Source organism: Poecilia reticulata, linkage group LG8, assembly GCF_000633615.1.
Source record: "Poecilia reticulata strain Guanapo linkage group LG8, Guppy_female_1.0+MT, whole genome shotgun sequence".
NCBI lineage: Eukaryota > Metazoa > Chordata > Actinopteri > Cyprinodontiformes > Poeciliidae > Poecilia > Poecilia reticulata.
This window is the reverse complement of record NC_024338.1, coordinates 8750002-8768506: the sequence shown is the minus strand read 5'-3', so window position 1 is coordinate 8768506 and position 18505 is coordinate 8750002. Positions and strand designations below refer to the sequence as shown.

Genomic DNA, 18505 nt, shown 5'->3' with positions numbered 1-18505 from the left:
GATGGATGGATGGATGGATGGATGGATGGATGGATGGATGGATGGATGGATGGATGGATGGATGGATGGATGGATGGATGGATGGATGGATGGATTTAATCAGTTTGTAAGCATATCTGCCCACTCATTCATCCAGGAAAACCAATCCATATAGTTGATATAGAGACTGATGTTATATCCTAGCAAATTATCAATGTTCAGCTAAACTGATATTTATCTCTTTTTTTGCCATAGTGAGAGATATGTGATAATTTGTGCAGCTTTGATGTTAAGTAGTAAATTCAGTGTTGACCAAGATATTTGTGATTATAATATTTATCCAATAATCTGATGGTGATGTTTTCCTGATGGAAGAAGTTCTGCACTGCAAAAACACAAAATCTTCTCAAGTGTTTAGTTTTAGTGTAGTTTCCATTGCAAACATCTTAAGTACATTTGAAATAAGACAAATAGTTTAAAAAGTACATTTCTAGCTAAACATCAGAGCTTGTTTTAAGTCAATAATTCATAAGTGTTGATAAAAATGCAGATTATTTCAATTACAACAAGACCTCTTAATTCTTATTACTTGTAAGTTTGTCTTGTCTCACCAAATAAGATGTTGCGTTTTTGCCTCATCTGTCACATTTCTTACATTTAAACGAGCTGTAGATGCAAAAGACAAGTAATCAAGAATCAATGGATGTGCAGATGGAGGAAAATAAATAAAAGGTTTGACTAATAAAGGGAAGATTAGAGTCTAACATCACAGATGGGTCACCGGGTCTCGGCCGACACTCCCAGTGTTTCCTGCATCCCTGCAGCCGGGTCTTATCTGGACTCTTGGGAAATGTGACGAGGCTAAATCCCTACATAAACATCAGGGTGCATCATCAAAATGCCCTTCTGTTGTGTAAACAGTCATCAGGCCAGCAGCAGGTGTTGCTTGTGTCATTTTAAAATGCCTCTTAAAGACGAAGTCATGCTGCGTAATTCACTCAACTTCAACAAACCTTACACTTTTGAGATTTTCTAGACACATTTCCAGTTTCCAAATGCAATCTGCTTGGTAACACAAGCGCTAAATTAAGAAAACCCTGGTATACGTCAGAGCTGGACCAATCAGGTTCTGATTTACGATCAGAGTTTTGACTTGATTCGCAGAATGTTAAATATTTCAGGAATAAAACTGTAGCTTTACTCCTCCTCCTACTGTGGATGCTGTTGTAGTCATGCTGCTGATTAGAGTCACAAACCTGCAGTCATTTATCCACCGACATGCAGGTTGGCAGGTCACCTGGGGTCGAGTGGCTCTGGGGCCAAACGTTGAAGGTGAAACCAGCAGATTTTAACACTACAGCTTCATCCACTGACCCACAGCTGGTCCTGACTACAGAAAGTTACTCTGAACTGGTTCTTCCATCATCCATCCTTCTTTAAGTTCACTCTTCACTCCTTCTTTTCTTCTTTTGCAATTCCTTTCTTTCTTTAGTGCCTTTCTCTCTTCATCCCTCTTGTCTTTTATTCCTTTCTTTCTCTACTTGACTTCTTTCTTCCACTCTTCATTCTTTCCTCTGTTGATCCTTCGTTTCATACGTATTTAATTTAATCTTTCTTCCTCTTGTTCTTTCATTCTTTGTGCTTTTGTATACTTTCTTTATCTTATCTCTCTTCTTTTCTTTCCTCCTATGACTCTATCCTTCTTTAATTTATTCCCTTTTTTCATCACTTTCATCGTTGCTCAGTTTTTTCTTCTTTTCTTTTCTTCCTTTGTAATTTCTTTCCATTGTTTCTTATCTTTCCTTTTTATGGTGTTTTTCCTTCATCACTTCATCCCTCTGGTCATTTATTCCTTTCTTATCTCCTTTTTCTTTACTTGAGTCCTATTGTCCTTTTTTTTACTTTCTTTTGTTGATTCTCTCTTCAATTCATTTTATCCCTCTTTCTACCCTTTCTTTCCTTCCTTGCAATGCTGTTTGCATTCTTTTCTTCCTTCCATCTAATCTTTTTTCCTTCCTTATTCTTCCTTCCAGTTTTTGAACAGCTGATATTTAAAGTCTTGTCATCATAGACCTTCTGTAAATTCATAACAAATGTTATTTTTATTATATTTATTTATTGGGCTCCTAGATGGAGGGAGCATCGCTCATTCCTGTCTTCCTGTCCAGCATGTGGGGACGGCTCTCTGTAGCCTTGGTAACTGAAGCCTTTCCTCCAGAGCATATAGGGGATTGTTAAAGTACTCTGTCCCTTTGGAGGCTTCACTCACACACGCACGCACGCACGCACGCACACACACACACACACACACACACGGAGCAGAGCTGAAGGGTCCAGCAGCACATGTATTAAGCCCCTCTGCTGCCCGGGGACCTCCAGTCTGATGAGATGGAGGGGGCTTCAGGGGCTTCAGGGGGGATTCGGCTTGGAGAGCCTCATGTTTATTTTGCACAGCCTGGTTGAGCTGCTGTCAGTTTTTCCCCCTTCTGACAGTCAGAAGGCTTTTGGGCCTCTCAGTGTGTTAATGCAGTAATGAGGCGGCGGTGGGATGCTCACACTTCTCTTGTGGCCGTTCACTATTAATCGATGAGAGCTGATTGTCACTCTGGACTTTTTTTTTTCTTTTTTCTTTTTTTTGTGTGTGCATTTTTTTCAGCGCTCACGTGCCTGGCTTGTTTTCAGCTCCTCGTCTTGTTTTGACAGGCGGTGTCGCGGACCCTATTATCTAGCTGGTGTTACCTTGTCCTTGCCTCCGCCCCCTTCTCTCTCTCTGTCACAGACGCTTTTTCCATGTCTGCTTTTTCTTGTTGTAATTTAATTGTACGCACATTGTGGTAAAACGAGGTTTCTGCGTGCAGACGAGGATCGAGGGGAAGAGCGCGCTCGCCACCACGATGACCGACTGCTGGCCGGCCGGCTGGAGCGAGAGCAAGAGAAAGTCATCAGGTGAGGAAGCTCAGCTCTCGGTTATTATTCGCTCCGACATAAATTCTGCTGTGCTTACASTCCGTGACCTTTTYGTTTCTCCATTTTCTCATAACTTCCACCAGCTTCATTCAATGTGTTTCATTAGGATTTTATGTGATAAATCAACTTAAAATAGTGCGTAGTTGGGAAGTTGTAAAGAAAATATGTTGTTTTACTTTTACAGAAATATAAACATGTAGAGTTCTTCCCTGAGTGTCTACATTGCAGTTTAATTACAGCTGCAAATTTTTTGAGGATTTTTTCTTTATTCTTTGCCACACAGCTGCAAAAATCTGCAAATTTTTATTTCCCAAGTGTTGCTGAAGTTTTTCAGTTGGATTTAGGTTTGTACTTTGACTAGACCAGCTCCCAAAGAGCCACTTTAAGCCTTCCATATTGGCTCTTAGTACCTGTGACTAAAAGTGCAAAAGAATCAGGTGTTGTTTCTAAGTTTAGATATAATAACAAACTCCGGTTTTTAGCAGTTTTTCAGTTAATTCCCTCAGTATTTGCATTAACTTTTCACAAAGAATGACACTAAAAGTACAAATAAAATGGATTTAGATGTGGTTTTCTTATCATTAGTGGGTAGTATATCATTTTCTGATCCACAGAACAACAAAGATGCATCCATTTTTTTATTTTTTTTGTTGCAAAATTCTTTTTGTTTTGAATCCTTAAAAAAGGCGGATCTTTAAAAATGACAAAAAAAAGTGGTGTTTTTTTTTTTTTTTTTTTTAATCAAAAATCCGTGTAACATTTTCAGCTCTAAAGTTTTATTTGACCGGCTGGAGATTGAAAAAAAATCTCTTCAGGTCGTAAAGGTTGAATAATCCTAAACGCCTCAGTATGCGTCCATCAAAACATGAATATCAACTCCAGTTCCTGCATTTGTTTTTCTCCCAGTCCTCGCTATAATTAGCTACATACAATAACACATTTTGATAACAAATTGTCTAAGAAATTGTAGCTATACTATTCTCAATTTGAGACCATTTTACTTATTGATAATGGCATAATAATAAATGTTCATCCTCTCAAAAACTAGTAAACTTTAATTTCTGTTAAAAACACTTAACACTGGAACAGGAAGACGTTTTGAATGTCCAGAACAAAACGCAGAGATAAAAACCTCACACGACCAAAATGGTTTATGAAGACTCTGCAAGCAAAATGACTCTTTATAAATCCCCAGAATGGGAATACGATTCATCAATTAATAGTGACTTTATGATGCTGCCGCCACCGTGCTTAATCATGGAGTATTATACCCGTATACATGTTGAGTGTTAGTTTTTGCCACCGATTGCGTTTTGCATCTACAACATGTCCAGTTTAGTTCTGTATTCTCCTATAAACCCCTTTGTGTGACTGTCTCATGAAGTCCTGATGAGATGAAGTGTAGTCAGTGGTTATATCGCTCTACAATATGCGGACTTTAAAGCTGAGTCAGCACATTGCTGCAGCCACTAACGAGCGGCCCGCATTGTGTCCTTGATCCTCCACTCAGAGAGTCCAAGAATCACCCCGAGTTCACTCAGATGGGCCCCGGCCCGCTGTCTGGCGGCCTGACACCCAGCATGATGACGCCCAGCCTCATGACCCCCAACCTCATGGTCACAGGAGGGGCTGCTCTCGCAGGGGCAGGGCGGTGGCCTCCTGACCCCTCCACCCTGACCTCTCACCCCTGGATGCCCCGGCCCGGAGCCCCTCCAGTCTGGCTCTCCGGCTCTCCTTACGGTATGTGACGCAATTTGCTAACTGTTGCCACAACGTTTTCCAAACCTTCAGATGTCCTGTGGCTCCTTTGCACAAAATCAAAATGAGCGTTGAGCTTTAATCCGATTTTGATTTAATGGGTTGTTATGGAGCCTGGAAAAGTGTGGAAACGTGTTGAATTTTCATCCCCATAGTTTATCTGGGAGATTAAAATCCTTCAAAATGTTTGAGCTTCAATGAGGTTTTTTCAAGGTTTGGAAAGTGCTTGATTTTCAGACTGCACAGTTTGGTAGTAAAGTTAAATTAAAGGACTAAATTTGGATAAAACCACACATTTTCAAACACCTAAGAAAACGACGCACATTTTTTTTCTCACTGTCTGAAGTTAAATCAGATTAAGCTTTTCCTGTTTTAGGTCAGTTAAAATTAGCAAAATCATTTCTATTTGCTAAATGCCAAAAAACGTAGCAGAAACATTTTTTAGAGATTTTTTGTGCAACTTTTTTTGCATATTGTTTTCAAGCAGGAAGGCCATTTACAGCAACATGATTTGTTTTGATTGTCTCAATGTAGAGGATGTTTATTATTCCTAATGGCTCAATGACTTACTGATCTCTGTAATTGAAATAAAGGTTGTTTTTTTTACGTTAACCGTTATTCAATTTTTTTTTGCTGTTAAATGAATGTTTTGTTCTCAAACCAATCATGAGACATTTCAAAACATAAAAAGTAGTTTTATTTTAATTAACATTAATAATAAATGGAATCACATGACAGTGAATTCAAACTTTAAGTTCATTTGTGTTGTTTTTATCTCCACATTTTGAAAATGCGCCTTAAAAATACCTGAAAAGTTTTTAATCTTCCTGTGGGAGAGGCGTGCGAACCCTGAGCCTGTCATCATGGTCCAAAACTTGCTCTCCATTCTCACAACATGGCTGCCTCTGATTGGTGCATGGGAGGAGGGGGGCGTGGTCCTGCGGTCAGGCGGTCTGTCCATCAGCAGGCGCTGTGGGTGTGTTTCTGGGGGGGTTTGTTGCCTCAGACATTCCTGATCTTTTCTGGACATTCCAAACTCGCTACTGCTCCTCCGCTAGTCATCCTGAAATAACAGCACCGGGACGCACAGCCACTTACTTATGTAAGCGTTCGTTCACCATCTGATAACACTAAACAGAGAGACGCATGCTCGCCCAGAGCTCCCTCAGGGGGGTTTCTGTCTAGACGCGGAGGGCTAAAAACAACAAGATGTGCCTCAGTGTGGAGAAGAAAGAACTAAATACTCGCTCAGTTCTTTAAATTCAGTTCGTTTTGTTTCATCTTCTTTTCTCTCATTCAGGCCTGGGTCCCTCCCCGCTCCACCAGACCCTCCCCCCGGGCTACCCGCCCTCCCTGCCGGGCTCCATGCCTCCTCCCTACCAGTTCGCCAGGGACCCGCAGTCTGGCCAGCTAATCGTCATCCCTACTGAACACCTGCCGCATTACGGTACGAAAGCTGCCGCCCGACTCCGAGAGCGCTCCAACATATGACGCTGCGATTGCACAACACGCCGGCGGCTCCTCGAATCTGACAGGAGAGCGCCGAGACGCGCTGGAAACAAGAAGGTTTTTCCTCCTGGGGCAAAACAAAACGAATCTCCCATAGAAGACCTAGATTTCCCACATGTTCGTACTTCTGCCATTTAAACGTGTAAATATTGAACTCATTCAGGAAATGTTTGGCTTCATATATTGATCAGTTTTATGCTTTTTAAGAAGTTAAGATTTTTACGAAAAAGTTATCCTTAGAGATGAAAGCAGGAGGCGTTCAAATCATTCAAACATCTTGTGATCTTTTCAAGGAGAACTTGTGGTTCCTGCCAAATCTGGTAAAGAGTGGGATTTGATTTTAGGATAGTCAAGGGCTTTGTATGGAAAAAGTGAGCAAGGAAAAACGTTTATTTCCAGGCTTTATTTGATATTTCGTCGTCTAAATGTTATTTTCTCCTCTGTGTCCTCTTCTTAATAGAGAAGTTCATTCCTCTGTGTATTTATTATCCCTTTTCCCTCCTTTCTCTCTTGTGGCCAAACTCCCTCTCATCCTTGGTCTTCTTTCTTTTTTGTGTCCATCTCCCTTACTTTCTTTCTGCCTTCCTTTTCTCTTTCTGTCTTTGCTACAACGTATTCCTCCACATTCTTAAACCAATCGTTTCCCAAAAAAAGTGGGAAAATTGATTTTCTTTATCTATTTAGTTTTTTAAATGTCTTGATTTGAGCTGAACAAGAAAACTCAATATGGTTCTCTCTAGAGGGAGAATAAAAATCAGAGCAGGTTCTCTAGGAGGTACTGAACAGATCACTGCATTTTCTTAATTTATACTCTTATTGAACAAACACTTCAGCTAAACTCCTTCAGCAGATTGTCTTACCCACTTAGTTTGCAGCATTTGTGCAAATGTCTCTAAAGTTAACAGCAAACGGGCTTCTCAAAGTTTGCCATGTTTGTCCGTGGCGCAGCAGGAGGCGACGTGCTGGAGCGCGGAGCCCCGGTGTGGCCGAGCGTGTACGGGCCGAGCAGCTCGCTGCAGCACGCGGCGCAGCTGCAGCTGCTCTCCCAGCATCAGATGCTGCGGCAGCAGGAGCTGTTCATGATCCAGCAGCACACGGCGCAGGTCCTGGAGCTGCAGAGGAACGCGCAGATCGTTGTAAGTGCAGCGTGCGTCTGCTTGCATGAAGCGTGCGTCTTTGCGCACCAAAGCGAAGTCTGTGACGGCGCACATACACGCACATGTCAGAAATATCTCCTGCGCTCTGTCCCAGGAGCGCCTGAAGGCCAGTGAGCACCGGCCGGAGATCGAAGACAAAGTCGACAAGCGGAACGCCGACCCAAAAACCCGACCCTCCTCCATATCCTCGCCGTCGCCCTCACCTGTACTGCATCCTCGCAAGCCCCCTCTTCCCTCCCGATCCCCGACGCCGTCTACGTCCTCCCTCACCCCTCTGCCTCCGACCCCCTCCCCGGTGACCACCCTCAAGTCGGAGGAGGGAGGACACAGAGTCCTGTCTCACGTGCCGAAGCTCCTGCCTCACCCGACGTCGCCGCGCTCGGCCTCCCCTCCTCCGTCCTCGCCGCGGCGACCCAAACAGGAGGAGGGCGAGGCAGGAGTGAGGGAGCAGAGGAAAAAGTCAACCTCTGCACCCTTTGAAGGCATCTACTCTGGTAAGCACCTGTACCACTGAAATATGGCTGCCAGATATTAGGGAAACCGGTGATGACGTTGGATGACTTTGACTCCTGGGGACAGTTTAGATTTAAGATAAAAAGAGAAATCTTCTTATGCAACTTGCTTTTGTTTTGAGTTCGTATTCTTATTATATAATTTAAGTCAAATTTCTTAATTGCTTGTGGTGTTGCTGTTTATATTTTGGTTATTTTACCTAAACAGGTCTCTCTAATAAATTAGATTTTGGATCTCAATGAGAAAACTCGTATAAAGGTCATATAAAGAGTCTGAATGCCACAATTTAAGATTTAACCAGTTTAGGTCAAACTGTTGAAACCTGGACACACCTCGGTCACTAACGTCTAAACTCGGGTTAATTATTGCTCTGAATATGTTGTTTTTTCAGCAAATAGCCTTTTGAGCCTGTACGCTCCAGTTAACGATTGATTGATTGCTAAATTAGTCGGCAGTTATTCAGTAAGCGATTCATCACAATTAATCTGATTAATCATGTCAGCCAAAACCCAAACTGGTTTGTCGTTGACAGAACAGGCTAAAATTAAAGATCTGACATATTGATGTTAGAAGGATTTATTTAGTTGCAGAGACAAACTTTGATTCCAATAATCAAAGATATGCTAAAGGAATGCTACGTTGTTTCATTTTAGACAATAAAATGTTTATTTTCTTATCCAAAAAAGGAATTGAATTATTTGTTTACTTGAATAATTTCATGAAATTCTGAAATTGTATAAAAAAGGCTTAAATGGTTAAATGTAAAAATTGATTAATAGCCAAAAATAATCAGTTAATCGTCAAAACAATCGATTAATTATCAGAAATGATCGATTAATCAACCAATTACTATAAGAAATGTTAGTTGCGGCCCTAATCTGAGCCTGCATGTATAACTGACACTAAAATAATCTACAATAAATGTCAACGCYGGCTCTCCCATCTACTTTCTAAAACTCCATAGAAAAAATTTATTCAGATGCATCAAATAAAATATGTACTGTATCTTTAAGTGTTCATAACCTTCTGACCAGATCTGTAGTTTCACAACCAAAACGTAAAGAGTTTTCAGGTCTGTAGATGTGCTGATGATATGATTGTGTTTTGCTTTGCCTCTGTTACAGATCTGTCTCCAGGTTACCCTTACCAATCCATCACTGCGCCGTTCGGATCCTTCCCGCCTTATCACGTCCCGGCATCGGCAGCTGAAAACCTGGAGGCACATCGATCCTGCTCTCCCGCTGTTGCTGATCCTTTAGCTTCGTCTCACCACCACTCCAGGCTTTTGGATGCAGAGATCAAGCCCCAGAGCCTGGAGCCCCCGAAGGTGGGGTCTTTCCTTAAACGGGAGCCCTGCGAGGAGCACCCTCAGCCAGATCTGAGCCGCACCACCGACCGGGCCGCCAAGGATGACGAGGTGGACGGGCAAGCCCCAAAAACCCCCAGTCCTCCCATTCCACCAGGTGAAAACCAGCGAGAAGTGGGGAAGGAAGAGAAGAACGACTGCGAGATTAAAACGGAAACATCGACTAACGCCTGTCAGGCGGTGAAGGCTTCACCTCCTGCTCCTGCAGAAGATGAGCCCAAACCAGAACTTATTCGGGAAGCAGAGTTGGCACCATATCACCAATCCATCTCTGCTGAGTCAGACAATCAAGAAGCGCCTCAGTTGTGCATGTCGTCAGACCAGACAGCCGTGTGCGAACAGGAACCGCCCAACGACGCATCCGACTCCTTCCCTCCCCGCCTGGAGGAAAGTACCTGCGAGCCTCCCATCCTCGACTCCCCGCTCCCRCTGCTCATCAGCTCAGAGGACCCCATGGGGGGCATGCTGGCCCTGCTGACAGCCAGCGAGTTGGCCCAAGCCCAGCCCAGAACCCCACCCACCCTGACGCTCGAAGGCCATGTGGAGGACCCCACCTTTGCCTCCGCCTGCAGCAGCGCCGCTTCTCTGGAGATGGTGGCTCTGGAAGGCATGGCCCTCCTCAGCCAGATGGCTCAAAACGAGGCGGAGCTCGTTTTCCACACGCAAGGTAAGCAGTCACTATCGACACACTGAATGTAGAGACGCAACAATCATTCCACTAGAAAACAGATGATTTCACTTCATTGGCAGCTCAAATACTTAATAAACTGCTTTATTGCTTTATTTTGGCAAAGAGACCAAATGAACTAACATGTTGAAATTGGCGAGGAAATTCTTTCTGCTAATGTAAAACAGGTTAACAGATAAATTTAAACCTTTTGAGCCCACAATTTTTTAAACATACTGGAATAAGAATAATATAAAAAGTCAAATTATTTACAGATGTTTAGATGTTTTAAATTCATGTATATACAAATAAGGCCTTGAAATGCATCAAATTTGTCTCAATATTTGTAAATTGGCCTTTAATACATTAATCACGGTCCTTAAATTTTCATGTGACACGACTTTTTAATCTCATATATTCTATGCAGTTTATTTTTTGTGAGAATTTCCTGTCTGGCAAAATCTTGAGTCAGGCAGACGTCTTCGTTACATTCTGGGACTCGATGCGTTTGACGTTGCCACTAATTAGCTGCCAGCGTAAACTCGCAAGCTAGCTAGCTTCTTTGAGTCTATCATTGGTCAGTGTAAATTTTTTGGCTCAACGATATTTGTCTTTGCCACCGGCTCACTTTTCTAACCCATACAATGATGTATCATTGTGGGCACAAAAGCTTGGCAATGCTGTATAAAATATGCAATTTTCTTTTGTGCATTTTGTCATGATGCAGGTCTTAAATTTTATCCATAATGGTCTTAAAAAGTTTTACATTTTATTTGGTGAGACCTGTGGAAGCTGGTTTAAATTATGTATTTGAACATGTTTTAAATCGACCAGGAAGAATCCTGATCGGTGCATCTCGGCGTCATTCTGTTGGGTTTCTTCTTCTCTTCCTCTAATATTCCAACATTGTGCGCTTTTTCCTCCCAGATCTCACATTAGATAGTCTGGACTGTCTTCTTGAAGCGAGCAGACACGTTCTACTAGAGGCAATAGAAAAGCAGTCCCACATCGATCTGCCAAGAACTCTGGACCCTGACAAGAAGTACAGCTGGAGGCAGAGGAAGGAAGAGCCGGTAAGACGAAGAATCAGGAATGCGCGTCGGTCAACGAAGCCTCGGCGGCAGGACCCTCATGCTTGCCTCTTGTGTTTCGCTGCAGCTGTACAGCAAGATGGCGGTGGACATGTTGGACGCCGTGGAGGTGGAATACCGCGTCCGCCTGGCCGAGTTGCAGAAGACGTACAAGGAGAAGCAAAGGGAGATGAGCAAACTGCAGCGGCGCAGGGACAAGAGGTCAGCACTTACACTAAGAGAACCTCAAGACGAATTAATCACGGTGCTTGACACCTTCTGCCGTAACTTACATCTGACTTTCTTCTGGTCAACGTCAGAGAGAGGCAGCAGCAGCAGGAGGACGAGAGGAGGAGTCTGACCAGGCGTGGCAGAGGAAGACCCAGGAAAAGGAAACATCTGCCCACACCTACCAAACAGGACAGCAGGCCTGGAAAGTGAGGGGGTTAGCTTTTTTTTACATTTCACTCAGTTAAACCATTTTTGCTGCTTGCTTGAAAGTGTGTATCCGTCTGCCAGGGCGGGTCGAACAGTGCAATACTCTGAGGACTCTGAAGGCGGGGATGGACAGAGGAAGAGGTTCCGACTGTCCAGAGACGACGAGGACATGGAAACCGGAACTGGAGGAGAGAAGAAGAAGAAGAAAAAGAAGAAAAAGAGCTGGAATGACCAGGAGCCGTCCAGCGCTCACGTTCTCGAGGTAGGTCACCCGAGATTCAGCAGAGTCTGCGGAGCGCTGTTCTGGTTAGTGACCTGTCTGGTGGCATTTGTAGGCCATGAAAGCGAAGCGCGGTCACCTGTGCGAGCAGGAGCAGCTGGCCTCCGACCTCGACAGGGCGCTGTCGCTCTCACAGCTCGGCTCCCTCAGCGGCCCTCGCAAGCTCACCTCTGGCTCCAGGTCGGACAAGTCAAAGGGCCGATACTCGGAAAGTGGACTGAAGGAGCGAGGCGCTCACTCCTCCGTCAAAGCCGGGAAGCTCAAGATGGCCGCCAAAGCTTCAGCCGCTGAGACTATCCGAAAGGGGAAAGGTCAGAAGAAGTCCATGTTTTCTCCGGTGAGGTCGGAGATCAGCAGCTGCTCCAACAGTGAGTACCCGGAGAGGAAGTGGATGTGGTTGATTCACAAAATGTCTTCTGCAGAGATGCCTGCGTTTAATCTCGCTTTGATGGCACGTTTTCTCAAGCTGCAGACACAAACTTTACTGATGATGATAGAACGGGGTTACAGGGACAGTAGCCCAGGGCCCACAGAAAGCTGAGCATGTTTTACAAATATTACACCTTATGTTGAAGTCATGGGCTCATTTCGGATGTTATTTTTTATTTTTTTTATGAATATTTATCAATTGAAAATGCACTCATATTTGAAATTATCTTTATGGGACCAATATGGACATTTTAAACTGACCGTCCGTCCTAGGTAGGTCTAGAATAGGGCACCAAACTGGTTCCAGCCCAGGGGCCCTTATTATTCTAGATCCAGCCCTGCCAAACACAGTGATGCATAAGCACATAACGTAAAAAAAACAATCGAAAAACGTAGACTTGATGAGGTTAATATCTTGTTTCAATCGACTTTATCAAGTCTTCTTATTGAGCGTTTTTTAAGTCCTTCATCCAAGCGATGTGTTTTTAATCACATCTTTACGTGTGACTTTATTTATTTTATTTTACCTTCTTGGCCTCACGGATCGTTAACCGCACTCTCTCTGCACCAGATTCAGACTCGGAGGAGCTCGTCTCTTCTCGAGGGGGCTGGCCTCCTCACTCGGGGACACGTCCCCATGACGGCTCGTCCAGAAAGAGGCGCTCGGCAGCGTCGCCCACCTCCCTGCTGCCCAGCCAGAAATCGTCAAGGAAGAAACACAAGCACTTATCCCTGCTGCTGGAGGAGGCGGGCCTCAKCTCCGACGACGACTCCTTCGACCAAGGTTACTGACCAAATCTTACAGCTTCACTGCCGARTCAAGCGGTTGTGTGTCTGTGAGACTAAGCTAGCTCCTGTCAGACTGTGCGTTAGCTTCACCATCCCTACCTCTCTTGCTGCTGGCTTTTTCCTGCAAAAGTTAGTTGTTTTTTTTTTTCTTTATTTTGTTTTTTCTGAAGAGTTTACCTATTTCTATGGAGATTTTTTATTGCCATAAGTGTTTTCTTTTGTAGCATTTGTACAAATCATGTGAATTGTGAGATCTTTTTTTCCCCCCACAAAACTTGTATCCAAGTTTCGTATTTCTAAGCTTTATTAAAGGTGTTGATTTGATTGGTACAGATTGCAAAGTGCTGTGGTCCTTGTGTCCGCTTCATCTTGTTGTGTCTGTCAGTCTGTCCAGCTGCCACTGCACCTCACACATCCGTTAGAAGGCACCGTTTGTCAAATATCCCTTCTCTTCTCGAAGATTTGTTTGGAGAGCACATCAGGAAGTTGAGCGTAGCACTAGCTTAATTCCTGGGTTTGTTTTTGTCACCGTAAGGCAGATTAGTGATGCTTTCTGCTAAATGTTTACAGGGTTGAGATTTGAGGGATATTTGGACAATCGAGCTCCTCCTGTGTGTCTACTAAACCTTCAAATAACCCTTTTCCCTGCTCTCTCTCAGACATCTTGCTCTGTCCTCTCACTGTCCCCCTCTCATCCTTGACCCCCCGACCCCCACTTTATTTCCCTTCCCATGATGCTTTGAGTGTCTCTCAGCCTGTTCCATGCGCTTGTGCTGCTGCCGCTGCGACTTTACAGAGGCTTGGCCAGGACTAGCGCGGCCTTGAGCCTACACTACCTCGCTACGGCGACCCTACGCTGTGGCTAAGGCTTTGCTTTTAAAGCTAGTCTGCGCTAAGGCTCGGCCGCGCTCCCGTCGCTGCCCCGTCCCGCCCTGCCTGAGGCCACACCCCTGTCGCCTGCTCTGTAAGTAGGAAGTGCCCCTCCCTCCATTTTGTTTTTCATTTATTTTATTTATTGAACACTAACATGAACCGTGCGGAAATTGAGCTACATTCACAGAACTTTAACTTTTATCTTGTTTTGTTTTGTTTTTTCTCGCAAATTTGAAGTTCTCCAAAGCTAGCCATTGGTTACTTACCCACACTTCCCCAACGCTGACTCCTCTTGACTTAAAAGTTTAAAGGAGGGGCGTTTCGTGTTGGAACGGAGGACGGTAACCATGGTGGCTCAAATCACAAAGGAGCATATTATTACCAAAGGGGCCTCACAGGGCTGTCCTCTCAGTGCCTGCTTGTTGCAAACGCCTGTCTGCTACTGTTAACACACCGTGGATTCACAATACAGCAAAATTGGGCTATTTCCTGGAAAATAATGTAGTTGCCAAAAAATAAATAAAATTCATACTGCTTGACTTTTTTATTTACATTTTGTCCTGTTGCAACCACAAAATTCAATCCTCCTAATATTGGTCTATAAATGCTCCTTTGTATTTATAGACCAATACAAAGGAGCTCCTAACTGACTGAAATAAAACATCTCAAAAAATGAGTGACTGCGAAGCAACACTTCAGTTCAGTCTGATCACACTATACCCAGTGATACATGGTGGGGGAAGCATCATGCTGTGGGAAATTAAGACTCATTGCAACTTTATTCTCGTAATGCTATTTTCTGGTGATACTATGACTTCCTTCTCATACGAGCTTATTCTCATATTTCATTAGTACAACTTTATTTAAAAAATTTTTTACCATGGCCCTAATATGCTGTTGTAATGCAAAACTGAAGTTGAATGTTTTCTTTTTTTCCTGTAGAAATCAAAATCTAAAAATTGATTATAGTCCAACTCYGCCTTTTGGGTCTTTCATTTTGTAAAACTATAATTCACTGCAGCTACCAGAGTCTGACATTTTCTTTGCATAATATCTCAAGCGCTCAGTCAAATTGGATGGATCAACGTTTAACTCTTGAACCACATTTTCAATTACACTCAGGTCTGGACTTTGACTGGTCCAATTCTAACATGCTATGAACTTAACTGTTCCAATATAACTGGTTCTATGTTTATGGTTATTGTCCAGCTTGACAGCATAACCTTCCATCTTCCCATCAACACTAACTAGTCCCTGCTGAGTAGAGCATCCCCACAGCATGATACTATCACCGCCATGCGTCACCATGGCGATGGTGTTTTGGTTTTATGTGACTAGAGGAATTATCACATGACAAACTAAATTAATTCAACAATGGTTTCATTATGACTATGATTTGACAGTCCATAACTAAAATACTTTATTTAGATTGTTTAAGATTTGTAAAGCTTGGGGCTCTATGTGATTGTCTGTCGCATAAAATCTCAATAAAGTAATTTGATGTTTGTGGTTGTAACGGGGGAAAATGTGCAAAAGGTGCATTCAGGGAGTATGAGTAGATTTGAAAGTGTTTCATTTTAAACTGTAGTGGGGAAAAAAAGGAAAGGAAAAATCCTGTTCAGAAACGGTTTTCCCAGTCTGCTCTGTGTTAATAATGCAACATGAAGCCTTCATGTACTGTGCATCCACCCTCACTGTTAACTCTCTAACCCCTGAGGAGAAGCTCCTCCTGCTCATCTGCTGCTCTGGACCTAACCGCTAACTTCCAGCAACACACGGCCTAACCAGCAGAATGCCACAGTGTGTGTCCGTCTCTGCTTCTCTCTGTGCTCTGCCGGGTTTGTCGGACTTTAAAAACAGAGGGTTTTTATTTTTTCTCCTTCACCCTCCTCGCTCCATTAATACAAAATCTCCAAGGCCGGCCTTTCGACTCACCTCCTACCCCCTCACACCCCCTCAGTCTCTGCAGATGTGTGTCTGGTTGTGTTGCTCACGCCTCGTGCATGGTGGTGGTTTTTCTCCAAGCTCCGCTGCTCCGTGTTTCTGTGCAGCTTTACGGCGTGAAGGGAGGCTGCAGTGGGTTTGGACCTTGTATCCTCACCTCCAGGAGTGTGTGCGTGTGTGTGTGTGTGTGTGACTGCATAGATGCGTTGTTCTTGAGATCCCACTTCGTTTAGTTTTGTATATTCTCTGCGTTTTGCAGTCATTAGAAACAACACGAAGTGAGAGATGAATCCCAGACGGATGCTGCGAGCCGTCTCCATGCCTGCGCTCACAGCTTTCTCTCTCCCACACAGAGACCTCAGAGGATGAAGAAGAGGATGAGTCGGATTCGGACGACGATGACGAGGACGATGATGGTGACGATGGCGGCTGTGAGGAGAGCGGACTGGGTCTGCTGGCCAGGTTTGCGGCCAGCGCCCTCCCCGTCAGCCCGCCCCCGTTGAGCCTCCTCCATGATGGGAAACACTGCAGCAGCAGGCAGAGCACGCTGGGTAAACCCAAACACACGCAAACGATCCGAGTTCGTACTCTGACAAGTTCTAGATCAGCATTCCTAATCGGATGATTTCTTTCAAATTTACTGTACCGTTAAAACCTGTAAACTTCTATGTGTTTTGGGGGAATTTTATGTACTGGACAGGTGGCTCCTAAAAACTTTGACCTAAAAAAATCTTCTAGCTTAAACAGTTTTACGAGACTTTTTTAATACAGTACATGCACAAATAATGGAATAAGGTTTTTACTTCCAAACTGTGTGCTTTATTGACATCATATGCCATTCAAAATGTAATGTCCAAGTGAAGAAAATATATTCAATCCCTTCCTGTATGTAAGAGTATAGATGCACCAGTATGAACATTTGGGCCAATCTCGATATCAGATATTAATATCGCTATTAAGGCAGATAACCAATATTTACCGACATTGTAAATGTTACATATAACTACTCTTTCAACAACTTGAAAAAAGCATTCACATCGCTGACTTCACTACTGGTTCTCCGCTTTAGTTAAACTACCCACAATCCTTTGCTGCTTCTCTATCACTTTCACACGTCAAACTTCCTCCCCTTCATAAATAAACAGCAGCAAGATGAAAATAAATATCGATTGTTAATATTCTGCCAAGTTTATTTTTATTGGGCCAATGCCGGTATGTTAAACAAGTACTAGTAGCAGTGGATACCAATATTGGTGCCAACATATTGTGCATTCTTACGTAAAAGTCACATTTTACATTTTGAAAACTGAAACATAGGTATAGAAATTGTAGATGTAGAAACCAATAAGCTAATTTGTTCCATGTCGTTTTTGTGGCATTGAACACATTTTGCTTAACTCCTTTTTATGTTTGGATCTTAAAGAATTTATAGATTTTATCAAAAATATTGTTCAGCGGGTAAAACATTTTTCGGAAATGTATACATTTCATGGTAATTTATTTTTGCAAATTTAAGCAGAGCTATATTTGAAAAGTACAGGTCAAAGAATGGCCCAGTCAAAGTCCAGACCTAAAACCAACTGAGAATGCTTTGCATCACATTTTGTCTGTCAGGTTCGCCAGAGTGCGAGTGGTCCGATTCCGGCTCGGACTTGAGGCAGAGGAAGTTCCCCTCCCTGCTGCACGGGCGGCGCTCCGCCCCCGAGCTGCCCCTCCTGCCGCCGGCGACCCGCCGAGGCGACCAGCCCAGCCCCACCAAGCGAGACGAAGCGCTGCCGGCCAAGCGAAAGCCTCTGACGAAAGCCCGCCCCTCGCCTCGATCTCCGCGGAGATTCAGCTTCGACCTCTCCGCCGGCGTCGGGGGCTTCAGCGAGGACGAGGGCTGGAACCGGCGGCGCAGCGAGCGGATCTTCCTCCACGACGCCAGTCAGATGTCAGTGTCGACGTCTTCATCCACCAGCCAGAGCTCCACGTCCTCCACCTCGGCTCCGCCTCTCACCCCGAAGCCGTCCTCCAAACCGAAAACCACTCCAGCGGTCCGAGAGGGAAAAGACGCGATAAAAGTACGTCAGTTGTTTCTCAACAGCTATAAATTGGTGCTTCTGTGGCTGATTTTAGTCCAGTGGAATCAGTTCAGTTTGGGAACAAAATAAAATTTTCAGCATTTTCAGCTGGTGAAACTTTCACACTGCACTGTGTCAAACAAGTCAAACCGTTAGAAAATCCTCTTCAGCACCTCGCCACTGGTGGTGCTGCACCCAGAACAACTGAAGGAAGCGGCACAAAAACCTCTGAAGAAGACACTGAGCCTTTTTCACAAAATGTGAACAAAAACATGGAGTAGCATCAGATTTTAGCAGTCGAAGAGTTTTTCTTTTGTCTTTGGTAAAAGAGCACAAGCCGCTTTATTCCTGCTAGCGCTAAACTCCTGTGTTTATTTTGGTTATTTTTTACCCAGAATGCTCTGCACTATAGTCACCATCCACATATTCATTCGAACCCCATCAGAGTTCGCGTCAACTGAGAGCCAGGTGTTCAGGCAGACCAGAGCTCACCTTTTTTGGCCCACATCAGGGTTGGAGGCGGACTGTAATGCATGGCATTCTGGGTAAATACAACGGGTGTGTCCTGCGCCAACGGCAGAAATGACTTGTAGTGTTTTTTTTAGCGACAAAAGTGAAATCCTACCACCGCTAAAATCTGATGCTACTCCATTTTTGTTTCCATTTTGTGAAGAAGGAAGTTGCGCTCGCGTCTTCTTCAGAG

The 18505-nt window shown here is 43.9% G+C and overlaps 1 protein-coding gene across 4 annotated transcripts in view; it reads left to right on the top strand.

The window, feature by feature from the left end:
• The window catches only part of tnrc18 (trinucleotide repeat containing 18), a 59966-nt gene that overhangs the window by 28368 nt on the left and 13093 nt on the right, over positions 1-18505 (top strand). For 3 of the 4 annotated variants that reach the window (XM_008415582.2, XM_008415583.2, XM_017306234.1), the window contains exons 6-19: positions 2838-2925; positions 4457-4686; positions 6005-6151; positions 7162-7349; positions 7465-7864; positions 9008-9916; positions 10844-10989; positions 11075-11208; positions 11307-11423; positions 11506-11686; positions 11760-12072; positions 12705-12917; positions 16093-16290; positions 17354-17802. In XM_008415582.2, the coding sequence (XP_008413804.1) occupies positions 2838-2925; positions 4457-4686; positions 6005-6151; positions 7162-7349; positions 7465-7864; positions 9008-9916; positions 10844-10989; positions 11075-11208; positions 11307-11423; positions 11506-11686; positions 11760-12072; positions 12705-12917; positions 16093-16290; positions 17354-17802 (3713 nt within the window). The remainder of the gene's footprint in view (positions 1-2837; positions 2926-4456; positions 4687-6004; positions 6152-7161; positions 7350-7464; positions 7865-9007; positions 9917-10843; positions 10990-11074; positions 11209-11306; positions 11424-11505; positions 11687-11759; positions 12073-12704; positions 12918-16092; positions 16291-17353; positions 17803-18505) is intronic. The other variant, XM_008415584.2, reaches the window with a different exon arrangement.